At 34.5% G+C, this 22,287-nt stretch overlaps 1 protein-coding gene and 1 long non-coding RNA gene across 2 annotated transcripts; one reads left to right on the forward strand and one right to left on the reverse strand.

The window, feature by feature from the left end:
• Nucleotides 1–264: 264 nt before the first annotated feature.
• Nucleotides 265–5,112, reverse strand: LOC114350095 (actin). Its single transcript, XM_028300743.1, has 2 exons — nucleotides 5,078–5,112; nucleotides 265–1,024 (listed from the first exon to the last, which is right to left on the reverse strand). The coding sequence occupies exons 1-2, from the start codon at nucleotides 5,110–5,112 to the stop codon at nucleotides 265–267; spliced, it is 795 nt and encodes a 264-aa protein (XP_028156544.1).
• Nucleotides 5,113–7,465: 2,353 nt separating this feature from the next.
• LOC114350073 (uncharacterized) lies at nucleotides 7,466–8,960 on the forward strand. Its single transcript, XR_003655672.1, has 2 exons — nucleotides 7,466–7,753; nucleotides 8,234–8,960. It is a non-coding gene; the product is annotated as an uncharacterized LOC114350073 (long non-coding RNA).
• The last annotated feature ends 13,327 nt before the right edge of the window (nucleotides 8,961–22,287 follow it).

A 22,287-nucleotide genomic window follows, 5' to 3' on the forward strand; every position in this document is an offset into this window, starting at 1 on the left:
AATAGTCATCATACTATTAATTATTATTGATTGCTTTAAAGGGATTATTACAGACGATAGATTTATGCGACGGCAGTGATTAGTAACGTTAATATATGATGAAGCTGGAACTTAATTATCAACGTTGTAGTCAAAGGAAACATTAACTAACGAATTAATTAATCTCTTAGACTTTATCATTAAAGAGAGATGTCGAGGTAAATTATTTATATACGACATGTATAAAAATAATTTAATTTAATAAACACCTACCTCTATCCAATATCACATAAATTTGTTTCTCACAATCTTCTCCCCGTAATCCTCATATTGCTTTTTCGACACCCACATCTTCTTGGAAGCAGGCATTCCTGCAAATGTCGCTCCTCCTAACCAGGAGACGGCATAAGCCTCCGGCGATGACAATACTGTAACCGGCTTGTTAGTGATGTTCTCAATCTCTGTAGCCAATCTTTCATTCAGGCCTGGTATCATTGACACCCCGCCGCAAGGGACCACTGCGTCATACAGTTCAGGCCTCAACTCCGCGTCGCACTTCATCGCACATGTTACCACAGCTTCTTGCAAAGGCATCACTTCAGTCTCGTACCCTTTCACCAGCACAGGTTGTATCATCATCTCAGCTGCCATAAAAGCTTCCTGACTTATATCAATTTCTTCCCCACTTGGCAGAACATACGTTCTACGGTAATTCTTCCTCGACATCGCTACGTTCTGTGTAAGATACAAGTTCTTTTTGATACCGTCTAGAACTTCTTCCGCGTGAATGTCAAGGCCGATATTCCTTTCGTCGAAACTGTCCTTTATGAACTTTGATATATCAACGCTGGCATAGTGTGTTTGCATGTGTGCGTAGCTTATGAGCCCTCCCTCGTATACGGGGACTATATCCGCGGTGTCATGTCCCAGATCCACCGATATGCCCGTCGTGAAACCAGACCCGTACAGAGATAGAACGCTCTGCGATTGAACGCATAATCCGGGGGAATTCAACGTCTCGAAGAATACCTCGCAGCACTTTATTCTGAAATGAAGAATTTTATGTGAGACTGAATCGGGGGGCTCGCGAACGATTTGATTCTTAAAAAATAAGTCTCATGGATATAATGTGTTGGCATAACGGAAGCAAGCATTCGCTCGATTACAGGACACGGTTGGCCAGATAAACTTTTATTGGATGTAAACATTAGAGCCGGAGTTTTTGCTCGGTATTTTTCCGGGTTCGTTGCGGAATGTCAGGCAATCGATTTCCAAGTATCGTACAATTTTCCAGACGATTAGAGCTCGAACCGTGGTAAGCGATGCTTCCTGGATATTCCAAATATAGGTAAGTAGGTGCTTTCGTAAATAAATACGAATTTCTTATTTTCTGCAAAAATCATACCTTTTCGGTTGTATAAAATTCTCAGTACTTACTTTATGTGCTTCTTTAATTAAGATAATTAGTAGTTGCCAAGAGTTCTTATTTGATTAATTAGGCTAATGACAGTGTGCTATAAGATCTGTATCGTTTATGTTAGGCTAATTACAGAATATAATTGAAAAGTTACTAGTTTGCACAGAATAATAATAACTTTCACATTTTTCCTTTTTAAAAGTATGGTTTAATTTATACAGACATTTAGGGCTGATTTTTCAACCGTCGGATAACTTTTAACTGAAGAATAAGTTTGGCACATTGACAGTTTTAGTACGGGAAATATGTCAAAATGACAAGGTTATTCTTCAGTTAAAAAATATCTGACGATTGAAAAATCAGCCCTTAATGTGAAAATAATGTTAGTAGTCCAGTCANTTTTTCTCCGCAACAGGAGCCTTTAATTAGAAAGGCTTAAAATCATCTTATACTTATTCCATTTTTTCACCATTCGATTTTGCTAGTAATAAATTGCGGCAATATACCAATCATCTTGTAATAAACAATATAGTTCCTGTTTATCATGAACCAAGACGTACACAGAAGATCGCATCAAGTTTGACAAGCATCTATGCAGTTGATATAGGTACATTAATACACTCAACATCAAATAAACCGCACCTTCCGCGACGCGAACTTTAAAGATTTTCTTCTGACACAATCATAGTACCCCAACAATATTGGTGTTATTTGAAAGCCCAATAAATATCCTTAAAGAAAAACACATTTAATTTCTTAATAAATGATTAATATATACCTTAAATGTGACTTGAAAAAAGACCTCACTTTGGGCTCATCTCTGGGATCAATTAGACCAAATTTTATGGTTATAAAACCAAATAATGATCACACGTGTCCTCTTTAACAGATGGATAGCGATTAATCCCAACTTAACAGTTTTAAAGTCATAAAAGTTGGCTCAAGCGTAACTACCTATTTTTTTAAGAATTCACTGGATCCTTCTAAAGACACATTTTTGGGATAAAAATCTTTCCTTTAATGAAATGAAGTTTAGAACTAGGCTTTTAAATGGTGCCAATATTGGTGGGAAGTGGGGATGCACACGTTTGAAAGTGCTTGTCTCGGGAGGTGCGATTTATTTGATGTCGAGTGTATGTTACAGTCAAAACTCATAATCGGTGGAAAACAACTTTTGACTTTCAGTCAAAAGTGATATTTACCTGTTGAGTGATATTGATCAAAAGTGATATTAAACATGCTTTTGCATCAGTTCATCACTTTTGGCTGATTTTTACGGTCAAAAGGGTTTTGACTGATTATGAGTTGACTGTAACACATAAATGTTTAGTTGTTGACTGTACAACAGTTGTCCATACTCACATTGCATATTGAATACTGTATCGACTCTATTACATATTTATTCCATGTAGGTAACTTCAGAAGAAACAAAGTTACATGTTGTATCTGCAGAATTGTAATAATGTATGTATTGCTTCCAACTTTACTTCGGTCGTAGCGTTAAGAAGTTCGCCGAAGTGTTGCTTGTTAAACTTGTTCGTGTCGTTTCGTAGCACAAGATTAGAATGTTGATTATGTATTCCAAGCTAAGCGCGAATCTATGTATATTATTAATGGGTGACTGGTTTCCGAGAGCAGTAGTACATTATTTATTGTCACAAACTTTAATATACTCGCATAGTAGGTAAGTAGTTTTACTTTTTCGGTCAATATGTGGGTGTTCAAATCTTACAATTTTCAGTGCCTACCTATTATCTTTCAAATTTCAATTTTTATATGAGTTATTTACATAATTACATATTATGTTTCACGGCTTGACGTTTTGCTTACGCTTCGGCTCGTGGTCACGAAGTAAATCAATTTGCTAAAAAGTTATGTCTTTTACATAGCAAACAAAGGGCTTATATTAGAGTCAAATCAAAACATAGATAGGTATATCGCAAAATAATGAACAAAAACACAACAGTCTGATATGTTATACATGTAATCGTAGCCAAAATACAGTGTGAGTCACGTTAAAGTGTACATATGAAAATAGATGAATCTAGACCTATTTTTATCGACAAAAAAGAGCTCAAAAAATTTTTGAGATTTTTTTTTAATTTTTTATAGAATTTTTTTTCTTCCAATTACTTATTGTAAAGAAAACGTAATAACTTTTAAACTAAGCGGTATATCCTGATAAAATAAAAACAGTAATAATGCTAAATAACAGGCGATACTAAAAAAATACATAAAATACACAAAAAAGGCCAACAAATAATAAAAAAGATACTTTTTGAAAAAAATCTACTTTTAAATTCGTGTTTTTTTGGTTATTTGATAATTTTTTCCAAAAAATGCCTCTATAACCGGTGGTTTTTATTACTTTGTATTATTCTCTATCGTATTACCTTCGTAAAACCAAAAATCGCATGTCTCTATCCCTATCACAACGTTTGCAATGATCGTTTGAACTAAGCCTCTCCGGGCGCGCCATTCAACGCTTCGTTAACAACGAAACTGAAAATGGCTCTAGATTTGTAATTTTGATAAAGACAAGTTAGATTTCAAATAAAAACAAAAGATTTCGAAGTAAAATAAGCATTTTAGTTAAAATTAAAATTGTCTCTACCTGTAGCGGAGAATAATGTTGTGGCAGGCCTTTGTTCAAACGATCATAGCAAATGTTGTGATAGGGATAGAGACATGCGATTTTTGGTTTTACAAAGATAATACGATAGAGAATAATACAAAGTAATAAAAACCACCTGTTATAGGGGCATTTTTTGGAGAAATTTATCAAATTACCAAAAAAACATGAATTTAAAAGCAGATTTTTTTCAAAAAGTATCATTTTTTATTATTTGTTGGCATTTTTTGTGTACTTTATGTATTTTTTTAGTATCGCCTGTTATTTAGCATTATTACTGTTTTTATTTTATCAGGATATACCGCTTAGTTTAAAAGTTATTACGTTTTCTTTACAATAAGTACTTGGAAGAAAAAAAATTCAATAAAAAATTAAAAAAAAAATCTCAAAAATTTTTTGACCTCTTTTTTGTCGATAAAAATAGGTCTAGTTTCATCTATTTTCATATGTACACTTTAACGTGACTCACACTGCATAAATCGCTCTACCAACCTTTCTAATAAACGAGCAATTAATTACAAAGTATGATTAATCTTACACGCCCAGCTTTTATTATCACAGGCATTTAACCTTCCTACGATTGATTAAAATATATCTAGGTTAGGTTTTCTAGGCCGAGTGCCTGGCCCAGTGAACTGTCGCCGATTTCACGCCGGGCAGGCTTAAAACAACTGGCTGTACGTACGCAGGACGATCAAAGGGTTGTGCCGCCTCGTAAAAAGGGCCGGCGTGACTAAATTTCACGAAAAAATATGGGTGTTTCAAATGGAGGCGCTAAAGGTTTTTCAATTTACGAGTTTGTGTTTGCGTTGTCTGTAAATGGGAAATAGTGCAGTTTTATGCACGGAAATAATAGGTATTGGATGTTACGTTAATCAATGATCAACAAAGCTTCCCATAAATTATTGTTTTCCATCAAGAACGGTCTATTGCAGTCCGAATCCAAAGTCAATCTTAATTGGTCGTGAATGGGTTGTCCTTCTATCTGGTAGGCGTTGGTCTACCACGTGACCAGCATTAAATAATATAATAGATTTTCACTACCTTACCCTACCTTGATGTAAGTCAATGAACCAGTCTGCATGTTTATTAAAACATGTACTCGACTTCGAAATTAGGGTTGATACACGAACCGAAGTAAGCGTAAATAAGTTACCTTCGTGTGACCGCAAAAATTATGTTGTAAGCTGTTGCCTTTATAATTTGCCCGCGGTATTCCGCTGACCCTCGTCATAAGCTTCCAGAGTTTCATAAATAACTTTAAACAACATTTGAGATGTTAAACAAAATGTAATCTCTGGATGTGTGAGCATCCGCAACTCCGCATGTGATGATTTGAATTATTTACTTTTTGGAAAATTATTTCCAGGGGACTGATAAGTACGAAGAAAACGATAAAACAGCAAAGGAAAAAAAACCGACAAATTGAAAATGAAGTTAATGCTCAAAAAAGATGCATGAATTCAAGATTCCGATACAATAAAAAGTTCTTATTCCTACGTTGTTATTCACTGATCATTCTATTATAGGCACCATTCTCGTACACTGGCCGTCAGTTCTGCGTACTATTTACCTTGCTCATTGCCACTTCAGCTTGCTAATCAATGATAAAATTAGAATTAATAAAATTAACATTACAAGTTTCTGTAGCTTTTCATCGCAGCTCAGATGTATAGACGACGCGACGGGACATCAAACGAAACTCAGCGCTGTGTTTCTATTGTATTGGTAATAAGTGTTATTTTGCAAGACTAACGTATATTCTGAGGTGCACTGTACCAGACAGGGTACTGACATCGACTCACTTTATTTATTCAAGTCTGAACTCAAGTTCAAACACTTTCCCCAGCGTCTTCTGTTGATAGCGCCATAACGTTTCTGTTAAGTTCAAAGGGAATTAACAGATGTGAAACTTATATTACACATTTTTCTAACCGTGTGAAATAAACAAGTATAGCCTGACCAGGAACATAAAAACCCTGGCATAGAGGCGCGTCAATAGCATTTGATAGTGCAACACTGAGTACAGTCGCACCTGTGTTAAATTAATAGGCTAACTTTATGTATCAGGATTCAGGATTACGGGCTAATTTGATATTTTCATAAATTAACGAAAAAATATTATTATGGGTAACCTGGTTTAAATAAATTAAATGAAACCATCAATCGAGTTAGTAGGATTTATTTTATTATTCATCAATAATCAGTTTCAGAACTTGAATATTCAACTGCAATGTCTGCTCATGAACGCTTCAAACTCGGTACTTATTTCCCAATTCCATAAAATTCAACACTTAGAAAGAGACAAAAACTTTAAAATAGGTATTTGAAACAAACCACAGCTAATTTTCATAGTGGACTGTACTATACGATAAACATGTCAGTCAATTTGACAACCTTTGTCGGAAACATTATTCAATGAAAATATTGTCCGAACCCTTAATATTTCTCTTCGACAAATACTTTAACACATTGTGAACCACTTTTCTTTAACGACTATAAAAAGATTTTAGCAATTTAATACCTGTGTTAAATTAATAGGCTAACTTTATGTATCAGGATTCAGGATTACGGGCTAATTTGATATTTTCATAAATTAACGAAAAAATATTATTATGGGTAACCTGGTTTAAATAAATTAAATGAAACCATCAATCGAGTTAGTAGGATTTATTTTATTATTCATCAATAATCAGTTTCAGAACTTGAATATTCAACTGCAATGTCTGCTCATGAACGCTTCAAACTCGGTACTTATTTCCCAATTCCATAAAATTCAACACTTAGAAAGAGACAAAAACTTTAAAATAGGTATTTGAAACAAACCACAGCTAATTTTCATAGTGGACTGTACTATACGATAAACATGTCAGTCAATTTGACAACCTTTGTCGGAAACATTATTCAATGAAAATATTGTCCGAACCCTTAATATTTCTCTTCGACAAATACTTTAACACATTGTGAACCACTTTTCTTTAACGACTATAAAAAGATTTTAGCAATTTAATTCACAAAATCAATTGCGCACATTTAAAATAAAGTTTGTTTACACTTTGACAGCAATAGACTGACATGCAAGGTGACATGTCAATGAAGTTTTCAGTTACTGTTGCCATTAAAAGAAATTAGTACCATTAGTTTTCCGCAACATGGCGAGGGTTTTTATGTTCCTGGTCAGGCTATACGTTGGATAAATTCTTTTCTTTTTCGTTTTATTTCGTGAGGATTCTTGAATGTTTTAAATATTAATGTAAGACCTTCTTTGCAAGTTATAAAATACTCGTAAATTTTTGTTAAGCCTTTTAATTGGTATTTTAGGCATTTATTAACGTAAAATACAACGAAAGCAAACCTGCAGAGTACCTTAGACAAAGTAACATTCACGACGATTTTGATTCCGAAATCGCTTTTTAGAGTAACTACAACATTCGCACCTTTAAAGTTAAACCGTTACTAAACGAATTTTTCGCAAAAATGAGTTATCAACGCCATCTTACTAAAGGACACGTAAACTACAAGATAAAATAGACCACTTCTTCAAAATTGCCTTCTAACGCCATCTAGCGTTAAAGCATAACGTTACTAAGCCAAACTTTGAACGGCTCGCTAAATACAATAACGGGTCTATGCAAGTAAGAACGTGTTTGTTGCGGAGTGATGACGAAAGTTTAAATTCATAGTGTGATTATTTGGATAGTAACGGCCGTTCGTCACAAAAAAAGGTAAGTTGTTTAGTTTTTTTAATGAGTAAAGTGTGACTATATGTTTAAACACAGTTTTCGTTTAAAAAAAATACACAATTCATTATAAAATTTCTTTGGTAAACGGTAACAATTGGTATAGTCACAGTTTGCCTTTATTTTTTTAGGTACTTGTCTAATAATATTTATCACTAAAGGGTGAGGTAAGTTGTTTAGTTTTTTTAATGAGTAAAGTGTGACTATATGTTTAAACACAGTTTTCGTTTAAAAAAAATACACAATTCATTATAAAATTTCTTTGGTAAACGGTAACAATTGGTATAGTCACAGTTTGCCTTTATTTTTTTAGGTACTTGTCTAATAATATTTATCACCACAGGGTGCCTATTTCGTTAATTACAGTTTTTCAATAAACAATGAGTAAATTTTATGATTTACAATAGTGAAACATTTTTTTAAGTCTTTAATAAAATATAGATTAAAAGCATTTATTTGCTCCAGGTGATGTCGTATTTCCGGATGACCTCACCCCCTCTTCGTAGCTGATAACTAAGCCCTGAATCCTTTAACAGAGTGCGAAGAGGATTCAGTGCTAGGCAGAACCACAAGGGACTCAAACTGTCACCCTGGAAATGCCTCGCTCAATCCTTATGAAGTTCAATGGATCAGGAGACCTCTCACCACCACCTGGCTGCCGAAGGACTGTAGTCCACTGCCCCATGCATGAGCATGAGCGTAAAAAGGATCTCATTGCATCTACCTTATACAACTCTAAGATCCTCTCCCGCCATGATTGAGGCACCGAATCATAGGCCTTCTTATAGTCAATCCAGGCAGCAGAGAGAGCTTTCCTGCTTCGCCGAACTTGTTGGCTAATGGTTATGTCTATGAGGAGGAGCTCTTTAGTATCACGAGACTCAACCTTACATCCATTCTGAGCAGTGGCCACAAAATATTGTTCATTATTTTTATTATTAAGTGATTTAAGGTAGGTATGTGAACAACCTTTCGAGGGTAGGGAAATAATGCTGAGATTGTAACTTGAGTTTAATATATTTTTTATGTATTTTTGGTAGGTAATTGCTAGGTGTGTTTTTTTCTTATTCGTTATCAGTTATACTTCCTATGATTTAAAGGTACAAAATGTCTTAAGACTGATTAATAAATAACTAGGCTAAATGCTTGTATGGATATCTTTAATTTGTAATAAAATATTGTTGATTTCGAATGTTTGTTATTTTTTAATATTGTAACATCATCACAAATAACTACTCTATGATATAAAATTTAAATGTATAATAATATCACCATTATCATTGAAATTTAAATAGTTTTCAATATAGTAACATTATTTGGACTGCAATTTGAATAGTAATTTATTTAAAAATGAAAAAATAGTAAATGGTAAAGTGTTACTATAATTATATAAATCAAAATAAATAATACTATACATAAAATATTTTATTTTTGTAAATCACATAACATAGCGTTAGCACATATCTATCATATAACTCATTAAGAAGCCTTAAAATACTATTTCCTTTGACTGTATTTATTTATTTTATTTATTTATTTTATTTGTTTAACAATGTTTCAACATTGAAAAAAAACATTGACTTTTTTCTTATTTTGGCTCTCCTGCAAAATTTCATAATTTCGTTTAGTAACGGTTTAAATTTAAAGGTCAATTAGACTCATTCTAAAAATTTGAAATTTATGTTTCTCTATTCATCACAAATTAAAAAGATTCTCTTATTTAAGCACTAAGGTCATCTCAACGGTGAACGAACTTAACACATAAAACTTTGAAGACCATACTCAAATTCTCTAGAGATAAGAGATAAAATGCAACACCAGCAATCATTCACTCGTGCAGATTGATGATAGGCTGTGTCTACACAGATAGTTTTCTTTAGGCGAAGTCGTTTGTCATTGTCGGGATGTCTTTATTATACTTTGATTGAAATCCACGAGAGCTGTTGCAAAAGATGAAAATCTATCTCTTAATCAGTGTTTTTGTTGCAAAGATTTTTTGTTTGCTTTAAAATGTGTTTAAAAATACACCATTTTCTAGCTTACCCTATAAGCGTCTCATATTCCCAAATTTCACTTATTTAAAGTGAAATGAGTTTAAATAGTATTTTTATTTATGTTGGATGGTCACAATTGACCTACAAAATTTTACAAAAACAATATTGTAACCTCAGATGATATTGTTCTGTATATTAATCCTAAATAAATATTTAAGTAAATAAATAACATATTAGGTATAAAGATTAACAGTTTTAAAGTAGGTAGGTATTCTAGATTGCCTATTTCAGACGCCTGCTTCTCGAGCTAGTTTCTACAACCTACACGACAGAAGAAGAATGATATTATTAACATTAATTTATTATTGAAGACTCAAAGTCAGGATGTCTCATTTTAAATTAGCAAATGGAAAACATGCGTGGGCAGGCCTCCTACTAGGTGGACCGACGATCTGGTAAAGGTCCGGGAAGAGCCTGGATGCGGGCAGTGCAGGACCGTTTTAATTATGGAAAACCTTGGGGAAGGCCTTTGTCCAGCAGTGGAGGTGATTTGGCTGAAACGAACGAACGAACGAATGGAAATACATGAAATGAAAATTACGCAGTTGGTTTTCCAATTTGATTTATCAATTCTCTTACTTTGGAACCAACTTGATTCCGTTTCAGACGGATGAAATGTATTATACATTTATGGTGTAGCAGGCGGAAATATGCCAGTACACGGATTTTCCATTAGCTGGGTTTTCCTTAGAAAAACTAGGGATTTAATACGTACTTATTCACTAGTCGATCGGTATTAGAAATCTGTGATTGAGTTAATGCATTAAGGTTGCTCAGATATTGTTGGTACATAATAATATTATGGTTTGTTATCGACAAGGATGTTAACATTTTCAGTTATTTGTCAGTAATGATTATTATTGGTGTTAGGAATTTTATTAGTTTGGCAATAGCCGCGTTTGAGCATTACACTTTACCCTCATCACAGAAGTTCACACATACCTACTGCCGCACAATTTATAAACGCAGTAAGTACCACTTACTGCATTTATGATTGTTTTGAATATTCTGAATCCTGACATCGCGATCTATAAGAATCAAAGACCCGTTTTTTTCTATCTATCTTAGAACGGAAGATACATATTATCATAAACGCAGTAAAGAGCAGATTGTAGGTTTCTTCACATACTATGTTAGCAGTAAGAGCACATAATAACTTAATATTACGTGAATACTCGCGCTTACTTAATTTGCTACACAGTAATAGTGCAGTATGTGCCAATTACATCATTCTTATTATGTTTCTACAATTGTTAAGTTCACCTTGCACATAGTATATGTGCAGTAATTCCACTTAAACACACACTGATATTATGTTTCCATAGGAAAAACAGATGACTTGTACTTAATATTAATGCAGTAATTACAATTATACTGCGTACATACTAAGGATTGTCAGAGTGCTGCCTAGGTGTTAACATGTTATGAACGCAGTGGCTGACTCTTACGTTATTGGAAGAAGTTGAAAACCTGTCCAAATGACAAATCTAGCCGAAGACCCAAGAGCTATATTGACCCGACACTATACCGAAGATATCCCGGACGTGTCTGTACGAGATTAGAATGGCTCTCAAACAGCTGAAAAACAACAAGGCACCGGGCGATGATGGAATCACGGCTGAGCTTCTGAAATCAGGCGGAACGCCGGTACTAAAGGCTCTTTAGAAGCTATTCGATTCCGTCATCCTTGAGGGAAAAACGCCTACGGCATGGCACAGAAGTGTGGTGATACTCTTCTTCAAAAAAGGCAACAAAACCTTGTTGAAGAATTTATTTTATACCCATCTCACTTCTGATTCTGTTTTTGAGAGTCATCATGAATGGTTTCATACGACATCTAGCCTCCCGAACAAATCGGTTTCCGATAAGGCTTTAGTATGATAGACCACATACTTATCTATGGCAGAAAACTGAGGAGAATAATCAGCAACTTTATCTGGCATTTGTGGTCTATGAGAAAGACTTCTCTCTTTAAGCTACAGTCTCTCCAACGGTGCCAAATTTACTATAGATATAATCGTTGAAGGGCTTGTACGAATAGGCCACAATGTCAGTCCGTCTCCGGGATCGGGACTTCAGTTGCAGCGAGGGGTCAGACAGGGAGATGTCATATTTCTAAAACTGTTCACTACCACTCTGGAAGATGTTTTCAAGCTTCTGGACTGGAGCGAATTGGGCATAAATATCATCAGCGAGTACATCACCCATCTTTGATTCGCGGACGATATCGTAGTCATGGCTGAGAACGTGAAGGATCTAAGCTCAATCCTCGATTGCCTCAATAGAGCCTCTCAACAAATGGGTCTTTAATGGACAAGACAAAAATCATGTCAAATGCCGTGCTGTACCCACTCCTCTGAAGGTTGGAGACACTATAAGTTGTCTGATGGCCGCTGGGGCAGGAAAGTTCTTGAGTGGCGACCATGAGCTGGAAGACGCAGCTTGGGCAAGCCTCACACTAGGTGGACCGATGATCTGGTGAAGGTCGCGTCAGGTGCCTGTATGCGAGCGGCACAGGACCGGTCTTTGTGGAAATCCTTGGGGGAGGCCGTTGTCCAGCAGTGGACGTCTTTCGGCTGAAACGAACGACCGAGTCTTTATTTTATTAGATTGGTATATTTAAGATCTAAAAGTGGGTGCCATATCTTAATTTTTGATTTAATAACAAGCGATCTCAGCAATTATTTTGTAATACTTGTTTCATTTACCCCTTGGTCATTTGGGAAAGTTCAACATGAAAGCGTTATTGGCTTATGATAAACGCAGTATAATTGTATTATTACTGCGCATTTAAAGTTTTGATAAATTATTTTGATTCACACTCCCACTCATAAATGCAGTAAGTTGTAAAGATACGGCGCACATATTACGTTGTAAGAACTAAAATTTTGATCAATCATTTAACACATGTACCGTAAGTAACGAAAACTACTGATAAACGCAGTAAGGAACAATCTTACTGCATTCATGGGTAGTAAGTATCGAACGAAAACTTAGTTAATCCTTAACATAAACAGTTTTTTAATAATTTTAAATACAAAATATTAATTAAAATACAAAAACCTCATATCAAAATAAACTTTGAGTTTAGCTCTATAAGCCTATATATTTTTTTTTACAAATATTTGCGTAACTAATTGTAGACACCCCAAAATAAAATTTCAACTTTGATCGCGTTTTTCTCGAAACTGTTCACGTGTTACTTACTGCGTTTATAAATTGTGCGGCAGCCTAGGTTTGATTAGGTTTGAAAGCTCAATCGCTTCGCTTAGATACCAAAAACTTCATTAACTTTTTAATACCTAAGTATCGTGTTTTTTATAACTTACGTGTATTTTTTTTAAACTTTTTTTTTACTACTAAATCTATGGGTATTTTTATACTTCGTTACGGGATTCGTAATTGAAAATTTACCTTAAATAAATAAAAACACGAAACTGTTTTCATCTAAAATACCTTAACATAAAAGTAAACGCAATTGGGTTACTTCTTTCATCGATAGCATGAACGGAAGCGCTTGTCAAGTCCGCCCTGACAAGGGTGCTTTCAGAAGCTCGCTTGGTATAGTCCGGTCCAAAAATTACGAAACTTGGCAATCTTGCAAGCAAATCTTTTGATTAAAATTGATTTCGTGTAATTGAAAACAGTAACTTTAATTGAAAAGTGATATAACATTGAAAGATTGTGAGATAATTTTATCTATGTATATCAGTAGATTTTTATTGAATGCAGTTCAATGCAGGAATTCTTTTGGCGTGGACTGTACTTGATATTGCCGTATCATTTTGCGGCGTTTGTGGCAAAAATTTTTAGGGACTATTTACACAGTTGACGGTACGATTAGGTGAGTGAGATTTATTTGCTCAGCTTAACATCGGTTTTTGAAGACACTTCGTGGAAATCTCTTTATTAACCAACTCTATAAAAATAATGTTGTTACTTATATCAGCTAAACACAAAATGCGATTTCAAAAAACGACATAAAAGTTTATATTTTGTTTCTTCTGCCAGTCGACTGCTCTAACGACAAGGGTGGGCAGTCGTTGAGATGACAGCGCGAAAATCGTCGGCATCCACTAATTATGACCCTTATGTACCACTATATTGACAAAGTTCTCCGTCTTCGTACGCGATATTGGAAATTTGGCATCTACCATCGGCTGATCTGACATTAGGCGTAGTCTGGCTTTGATATTCAATTTTCAACTTTTATTACCTTGACAATCAGTTCAAAATTGATTACTAGAAAATTATTTGACAGACGATTTCTACTCTCGACAAATGCATTTGAATTAGCCCACTGATGTCTTTAAACAGTTTTAGAACAGGGGCAAAACTAAAAAATACAAAAATATGTTCGCACTTCAAAACATTTATTTTCATCTAGGTAAAAACAAGTATGGACACACCATTTCACGACATTGATTACGACAAACGTAACGTGCATTTTCTAATCAAATTATGTAGATGTTCTGTCAATAAAATATGTAAACAACACTCACAAGTTTAGTTCGTAAAATTATTACACAAAAACACGTTGCACGCGGAAGAACATTATGAACTTCAAATTACCCCATCAAACTTTTACATACTCTGTTGAGTATACCTCCGAGTATGTATTTACAGACATAACTCATACGTCACTAATGTTGGTCGACTTTTATTCAAATCGATGGGTATTCGATCAAAAGTTTTGATCAATCCATTTGCATTTATCGTTCAACATTTCAATACGTAAATAAATTGCAATTTTACTTGGCAAAAGTAGGTTGTAGATTTTTAACGCTTTTAGGTACAAGATGTACCAGAAGAATTGGAAATAACTTTATCATAGAAAAACATATTGTAATTACTTGTTATGTTACCCAATAATGAAGTACTTATATAAGACTAGCTTTTGCCCGTGGCTTCACCCGCGTGAAATTTAGTTTGACACTTATCATAAATTATAGCCTATATTAGGGTGGAGCGAAAAAATTTTTTTCAGATATCTGTAATGTAATAGTCAAAATTTTGTGCCTTTAGGGCTTAAATAAAGTCATGCAAAATATTAATCAATTCGGTTTAGAGTAACTGCCTCCGCATCGACACTGAATTTATAAAAAACAGTTGGTTTTAGACCTCACTTAGGCGCCACATATCTGTGCAATATTTAAATAAAAACACTATTTTTTTATCACAAATCGTTTACTGATATGCTATATTTTCAATGTAAAATACACAAAAAAGCCAGGCTTTGGGTTTATAATTTTAATAAGGGCGTGAGAGAGCGCGACAAGAGAATTTTTCTGGCCCTTTTCGCGACTCGCGTCTTTGTCAGATAGTCTACTGGAAAAGCTCTGGAAACATGTGAGAAACTGCCTATCTATAAATTTGAACAAATTGAAGGACAAATGTAATCAGAAATGGCCAATTATCTGAGNGGGGATAAAAAATTACAGTTATTTATACTTTCATATAAGGCACAAATCCCCCCCTATTAGAACTTCGAAACTAAAAAAAAATTTTTTCCCATACAACCGTGCTCCACCCTAGCCTATATGTTATTCTGGGTTATAAACAATAATACTGTAAAGTTTCATCAAAATCCGTTCAGTAGTTTTTGCGTGAAAGAGTAACACACATCCAGACATCCAAACAAACTTTCGCATTCATAATATTAGTAGGATATTTCCAATTATATCGATTACTTTCCCTCTGCAATAGATCCAATTTCGATTTTACGTCATCACTGCCCCAGGCTTACGACTACCACTGTATAAATGGGCCAGCGACATGTCGTCGAGATATGCTAATGAAAGTGTCGTCAAATTGAGGGGGAACTCCGAAAGCAGATTAACGACTCTTTTACAGCCTTAACGCGCCATTTCTGACTTTTACTGACGGAACTGTAGTGCACTCCAAAATAAATCCTATGCCATTCAAAATAGATTCCCAAATAAACAAAGCGTTGGAAACCGTTCAGGATACACTGATGGGATGATCACGCTGATGTTTATCATACTGATGAAGTTCTGTTGCGATGTGTGAATTTATTTCCTTTTGTGTTCGAGAGTTTGTTGTAACTTAGTTTTATCTGTAGGCACGGTCTCTTGTGAATCAGATTTTTCAATACCCAACATTTTGTACAGATACACCAAAGCGTCGCTCTTCATCAGTAGACGAGTAAAAAGAGAAAAATCTCATTGTACACCGAGCTATTTTTCCATCGTACACTTGCTGTTTTGTAGCGTTACAACGGCATTATAACCCCCTTCAAAACCGCCCTTTTACGTCTAAGCTTCAAGGTTTCCTTTTTAAGACTTGCGTTCGACGTTGCGATCACGGAGAGGACATCAAAGGGAAGATTCATTAAAACGATGTCGCCTAAACATTCCGGGGGACACGGCAAAGATATTTTTCGAAAATGCCTACGTAATATTGCCAAGGTAGAGGTTACGGGCTCTTTGGTGGGTGCTTTGGGCAATCACTTTCATAATTATTTTGCGTGGGCTAAATATTTAGAATTAGGTTCATGTCCTAACTTCATTTCAGATAATTTTAGGATTTAAATCAACGTGTTAACAACTTAAAAAAACTACTAGAGCTACAAACTCGTGATATTTCACGCATGTGAAACAAGAGTGAGATTGTTATTATTAGCATTAAACTTAGTTAAAAAATGTCTAGGGTTCGTAATTGAAAGTTTGCATTATTGAAATTTCGTTCAAAAATCTGTTGGGTTATCATTTCGAGTCTCAACCACCAATTAATGAAATTAAATACTACCCACACACTTGATACGTGTGGAAAGCTCTGCTAATTAGTCGATGGCGAGCATTCAATTATTACAACAATACTTTCATTAAAATAATGAAGTATTCATATACATTTCGCACGAATATAGAAAGGCTTAAATAATCGAAATAGCAAATGAAAATTCAAAGTTGATTAATGCTGTTTCGTCAAAGACCGACAAAATTCATCGGAATTTATGCCAACCAAATATTTGTGCCAATATCGGGAATTCACGTCAAAATCATACCCACCTAGAATTTTGTTTGCATGGAATGAAACCAATCCGCACATTATTACTGCGGTCCTTTTGTGTTTCGCTGGTTGAGTGTATACCAACAAAAAGCCTTTATAGGGGAAATGCGAACTAAAATATAAATATTGGAAACTTTTACAATATCAATATCAGTATTAAAACGCTAAGGCTGAGTTTTTTTTTAACTGGTATTTTGCTACCAGAATCAATGTTTTTTTTTTTAATTGTATGTTGTTATTATTAGGTTACTTTTATTAAGTTTTGAGAGAGTAGGATAGTTTCTCGCAAATGATGATGATGGTTATATTTACAAGATCTTGTTTTTTCTTTTTTTTTTAGTTATTATATTTTTTTTATATATATATTTGTTTTTTTATATATACATTTTTTTGAATTTTTTTTTGTTTTTTTTTTATATTTTTTAGTTTTTTGTTTATTTATGAATTTTTATGAACTATGTATCATTATATTCCTTAAGGGTATTTACAATATATTTACAGAATTCCGCGAAAGACTTAATTGCTATTTCACTATTTGTTAGTGCTGGTATGTCGAATGGAGACACGTCTAAGTGATGACATAGGGCTACACGTGTCTCCCTTTGTCGGGCATATCTCGGACAAACTTTGAGAAGGTGGTCAATATCCTGGACAGTGTTTGGGTCACAATTACATTTATCGGTCGCGACTATTTTGAACCGGTGTAAATATTGCCGGTGATAGCCGTGACCGGTAAGGACTTGCGTTATGTTGAATGATTGTTTCACTATTGAAAAAAATTTTGTGACGCTGTCCAGGTTTGGAAGCCAGGTTTGCACCACCAAACTTTGAGCGTAACTATAACGATAACCGGTGATTTTTATATGGAGTTTGATTAGATTTTTGACGTTTGTCAAAGTTAAAGTAAGATGGTGCAACCCAACCTAAATATTCTTTTGCAGACCTAATTACAATTTAATTAATTCACTCCTACCACCGAATAAGTATTAAAGGCCTGATTAGTGTATATTGTTTCATCTTATTCTGCATCTATTCACTTAGGCTGAGTTGCACCATCAAACTTTGACCGTAACTTTGCAGTCAAAGTTGTACAGTTATAAAAGGTATAGAACTAACTATCTGAAATTCAGGATAAACTATTACTAGATAAACTATTACTATCCCCGACAGTCTAAGCCTCGTAGATTGCACTGCCAATCAAAATATGCTGGGCACACTAAGCTAGTAGAAAGTGCTTTGTGGTTATAAGTACATAATGAAAATTGAAAATTGGGGTTTGCACTAAATTAAGCACACAGAGCTCTATTTTGTGAAATTTGGTCGACCTTTACAAAAGTGGCTGCCAACTTCATATATTTTATTTTTAATTTCGGTAGATATGCAGCTAAAGACATTACTATTGTTAAACTTAATTAAGCTTTATAATTAGTACTTTTGATAAATGTGCACTAACAGTAATTCAAATTGAAATCGAATTTAATTTAATTATTAAATCTAGAATTTTATAATAAAAAGTAATTTGCACATTTATTTGTAAATATTTAGTCCATGTAAGGTAGTTTCTTTCTATGTAGGTATAATATTTTAACTTTATCTATTTTCCAAATAAAATGTATCACATTAACTGTTAAAAGCATCAACACCCACGTGAAACCCCAATTATAAGCAAATAAAAGATTTTGATTTGATTTGAAAAACTTTCAACAGAAACGTAAGTCTACGAATTGAAACCAATTCAGTACCTAAACATCTATAAAATGGTTACGATTCGAATATAACACCTGGATTCGTGAAATCCGAAGATTATTGAAAAATGATCCCCGGACCGTTCCAGAAATGGTTCCCGATTCGACGGGAAGCCCCGGCAAATCTCTTAAGGGCAGATTTGCAACGAAACTCCTTTAAAATCTTATAAAAACACGCCCAGGGCGATTTTGGATAAATGTATATCTGCGTAGAACGGTTTGAAGTCTCGCGGTTCGTTTACATTCAGGGCAAGATTTAAATGGTTATAGTAAACTCAATTTTCCTTGTAAAGTAAAATACATTTGGGCATTCTTGAGAGATTCTGTTATTGTATATCATTATGAAATGGATTTAACATGAACAAAAGTCTCTTTTTGTGGAAAATTCTCAGTCTACAATAATAATATTGGCTGTTAATTTTCACGTCAAAACTATGAATGGACAACCAATCTGTGTAATAAGCTTTAAGTTTCGTCTTTCACTCAAGCAAAAGCAAATACTACAACTAAACTTTATAGAAAAATGGCAGCTATTTTCCTAAAATATCACGTTCACATAAAGTAGTTCCAATCAGCAACAGTGTTTGACATCCTTTCCAATAAGTTTTCACATCCCACAATTTCCCTCGCATACATTTGAAGGAAATTGCTCCCATAGAAGTGGTGGAGCAAACAAGACGGTCTTGACCTGCTGAAATCACATTACCTACGTGTGCTACCGATAACCGGTTTATGCACCGCAGCCACCTTGACCCACTGCCTTGAATCATGCAGCCTCAGCCTCTTGTTAGATAAAATACATACGAGTATGTTACGTGTTCTGTTTCATTGACAAGTGCATTTGCATATTACGTCATATTTTCTTTAAGAGCATGATGGTAATTTTAAGAGGCGGTTGAGGTTGTCCTTTTGATTTCGACCTATTGTGATTTGCGACTGGCTATTAAAATAATGTAACAAGAGGTAAGTAAATAATATTGCCTTTTCTCGACATTTGACAAATAACAAATTGAAGAGTTACTAAAAGGGTCTAATTCCAATTTTTACCCATGTCAATGTATCTTAACTCTTCCAATCTTTTGTACGGTGACCTTCAGGTATTGTGGCACAACAGCCTTCTGTATTCGTTCGTTTCAGCCGAAAGACGTCCACTGCTGGACAAAGGCCTCCCCAAGAATTTCCACAAAGATACTTATCATCAGATCGTCGGTCCACCTAGTGGGAGGCCTGCCCACGCTACGTCTTCGTCTTCGTCACTTAAGAACTTTTCTGTCCCAGCGGCCATCAGCCATGAAAATATAGGTATTCTCTAAAGATTCTGGTACCTACATAAATGAAGGGTTTAATTTTACGTTAGCATATTAAATTGGATATCTCAAAAACAAGTTACCATCGATGTCTAAGTATTGAAGGTTCGTATTTTCTCAGCAATACCCCGACAGACGACAATTACGCTCACTTACGATTTGTTATCTCCCAAATTAAGGAATGTACGGTTTTTCCTCGTCCCGGAGGGAAGTCATTGTGATTCCGGATTAGGGACGATATCGAACCGGTATTTTTTATTAATTCGGAGCCTCATTAGGGCTGTAGAAAAGAATTATGAAAAGAATTATGTTAATTATAGATTGAAAAGATAATCCTGAACATTTTAATTGCGGGATATAATTTTACATCGCTCATAATATCTTTAGCAGATGCTAATAATAATAAAGTCGGCAAGTATTAAAGAAAATAAATATGTAGCTGAAAGTTTTGTTTAGCTATGAATCGGTAATGTGTTTTTTCTTGCTAAGTGATTAATTCCTATGAAGTTACACAATGTGTAATGTTGGCCAATATTTAATCGATCACTGGGCTTTTGACGTTAATTGAGATTGTAACTAATCTCATATTCGAAGTGAAGTATGAATATTAAAAAGGGAATAATAGAAAATTGATTAAGTACTTCAGCCAATCGATTAGTAGTTAAAAATAGTTGGTAAGCTTAAAACTAGATTAAGCGCACCTTAAGTAAGTCTAATCGGTCTAACTAAGCTGGTTAAGACTGCAAATGTCATAAAACGTGTTACTATTATAGGACCGCCGATAGCCCGGCCGATTGGTGTCGGCGGCGTTGTTTCAAAAGAATCATGTCGACGACTTGTACTTTTACATGTACGATTCGGCGGTGGATTTGGTATATTCTATACAGACCGTATTAAGTACGAGTATATACACTTTTACATAACTTAAAACAATATTTTGCTCTTTGCAAAATTTTCGGATATTCCTCAGTAGGTACCTACTCGTAGTAGCACGAGGGAATATTTTTTCACTTTTTCCTATAAACTTCAGATGTTATCTTGGTATTTTTTTTAGATTTTAGATTAAGTTTATTGCATAATTACTTGTATAAGTTGAACACTGTGTAAGTAGCCATTTTAAGAGTCACAGTAAATAACAATAAAAACGCCAGACGCATTTTCGTTGTTTTAAAAGTTCATGACAATTTTTTTGTTTAGCCGTTAACTATCAAAGAAATTAAGTTCAGTATTTTTCAAACCGTTTTTATTCTTTCTGTTTATTGTTTAGTGAACAGGTATATTTGTTGACAGTTCGCAAATTGATTCTCCGAAACGAGGTATCACACAATTTGGTTGGGTGGCTAGTTTGTATAGAATTTACTTTCATATTGGTTTATCCTAACATTTTAGCGCGTGCCGTATTTATTTAGGACGCAAATACGATTTATTTAGTAGAAAATAAATATAGTTTCGTGTGAGAAAATATATTCCAGTTACTTACTTCATAATATTTATAAATCCTAATGTTAGAAACCGATTGAAATTCACCTGGAAATAAAAAGATATGAGCGTTTAACTTGTAAAGTGACGTCACGAGCTTTTTGAAACGTGTTAATAAATATTTTTATAGTAGTTACCAAAATATAGAACTGGATTAAATAAGGCTAAAAATGCAAATTCCTTATATAACTGACTGTCATAATCCAGGTAAAGGAATCTATTTTCAGCTCCAGGCGTTTCGTTCCCGTGTGTCTCTAAATGTGACGGATGCTAAGTATACTGCCGTCTCGGATATTGTGGGCAGATTCAATTACGCTGGATAATTCGGTGGCTCTCCCACGCCGTCTAACCCAATAATTGCAGTGGCACACACGATGTGTTTGTTTGGCACACATGATGCTTTTTGATATGCCCATACATAATTGTAAGAATGAAATTGCTATTGAAAAACTTTTCACTCTCAGTTTTTATACTCAAAATATCAATTTGTTAAACATAATCAAACCCATCCTTTCTTTCATAGAAAGAAAATGCAAAGACTACGAACTCTCAGAGAGCTACTACGCCAAGCCGGGAATCAAACAAATTAATTTCGCTTTAATTAATTACGAATGCTAATCTCTGTTAACAAGTCGTAAGACCAAATGCCAGATTATCTCTCACAAAATTAAACCTTCAATAAAAGAAACCAGAATGCTGGGGCATAGCCAGAACGTTGGGGCAAATCGGGAGCTCAAGTGTGTAGTAAAATAAAACATTTTACGATAGATTGTGCAAGAAACGCTGCAACGTAGCGAATATCACTTGAAACGAGTAATATCTGACCTCTACAAGTACCCGGTGAATGCAATTTTATCTTTCCGATTGGCTAGGTTCGAATATTGGCGAGTTTAAATAAATATTGC

The sequence above is a fragment of the Ostrinia furnacalis genome, unplaced genomic scaffold, assembly GCF_004193835.3.
Source record: "Ostrinia furnacalis isolate ACB-3 unplaced genomic scaffold, ASM419383v2 OfSCF0780, whole genome shotgun sequence".
Taxonomy (NCBI): domain Eukaryota; kingdom Metazoa; phylum Arthropoda; class Insecta; order Lepidoptera; family Crambidae; genus Ostrinia; species Ostrinia furnacalis.

Coding starts and splice junctions, on each gene's coding strand:
- LOC114350095 (XM_028300743.1), bottom strand. CDS start 5,112: ATGCAGACTGGTTCATTGACTTACATCAAGGTAGG. Junction 1,025..5,077: donor TTGACTTACATCAAGGTAGG/GTAAGGTAGTGA, acceptor TCTTCATTTCAG/AATAAAGTGCTGCGAGGTAT.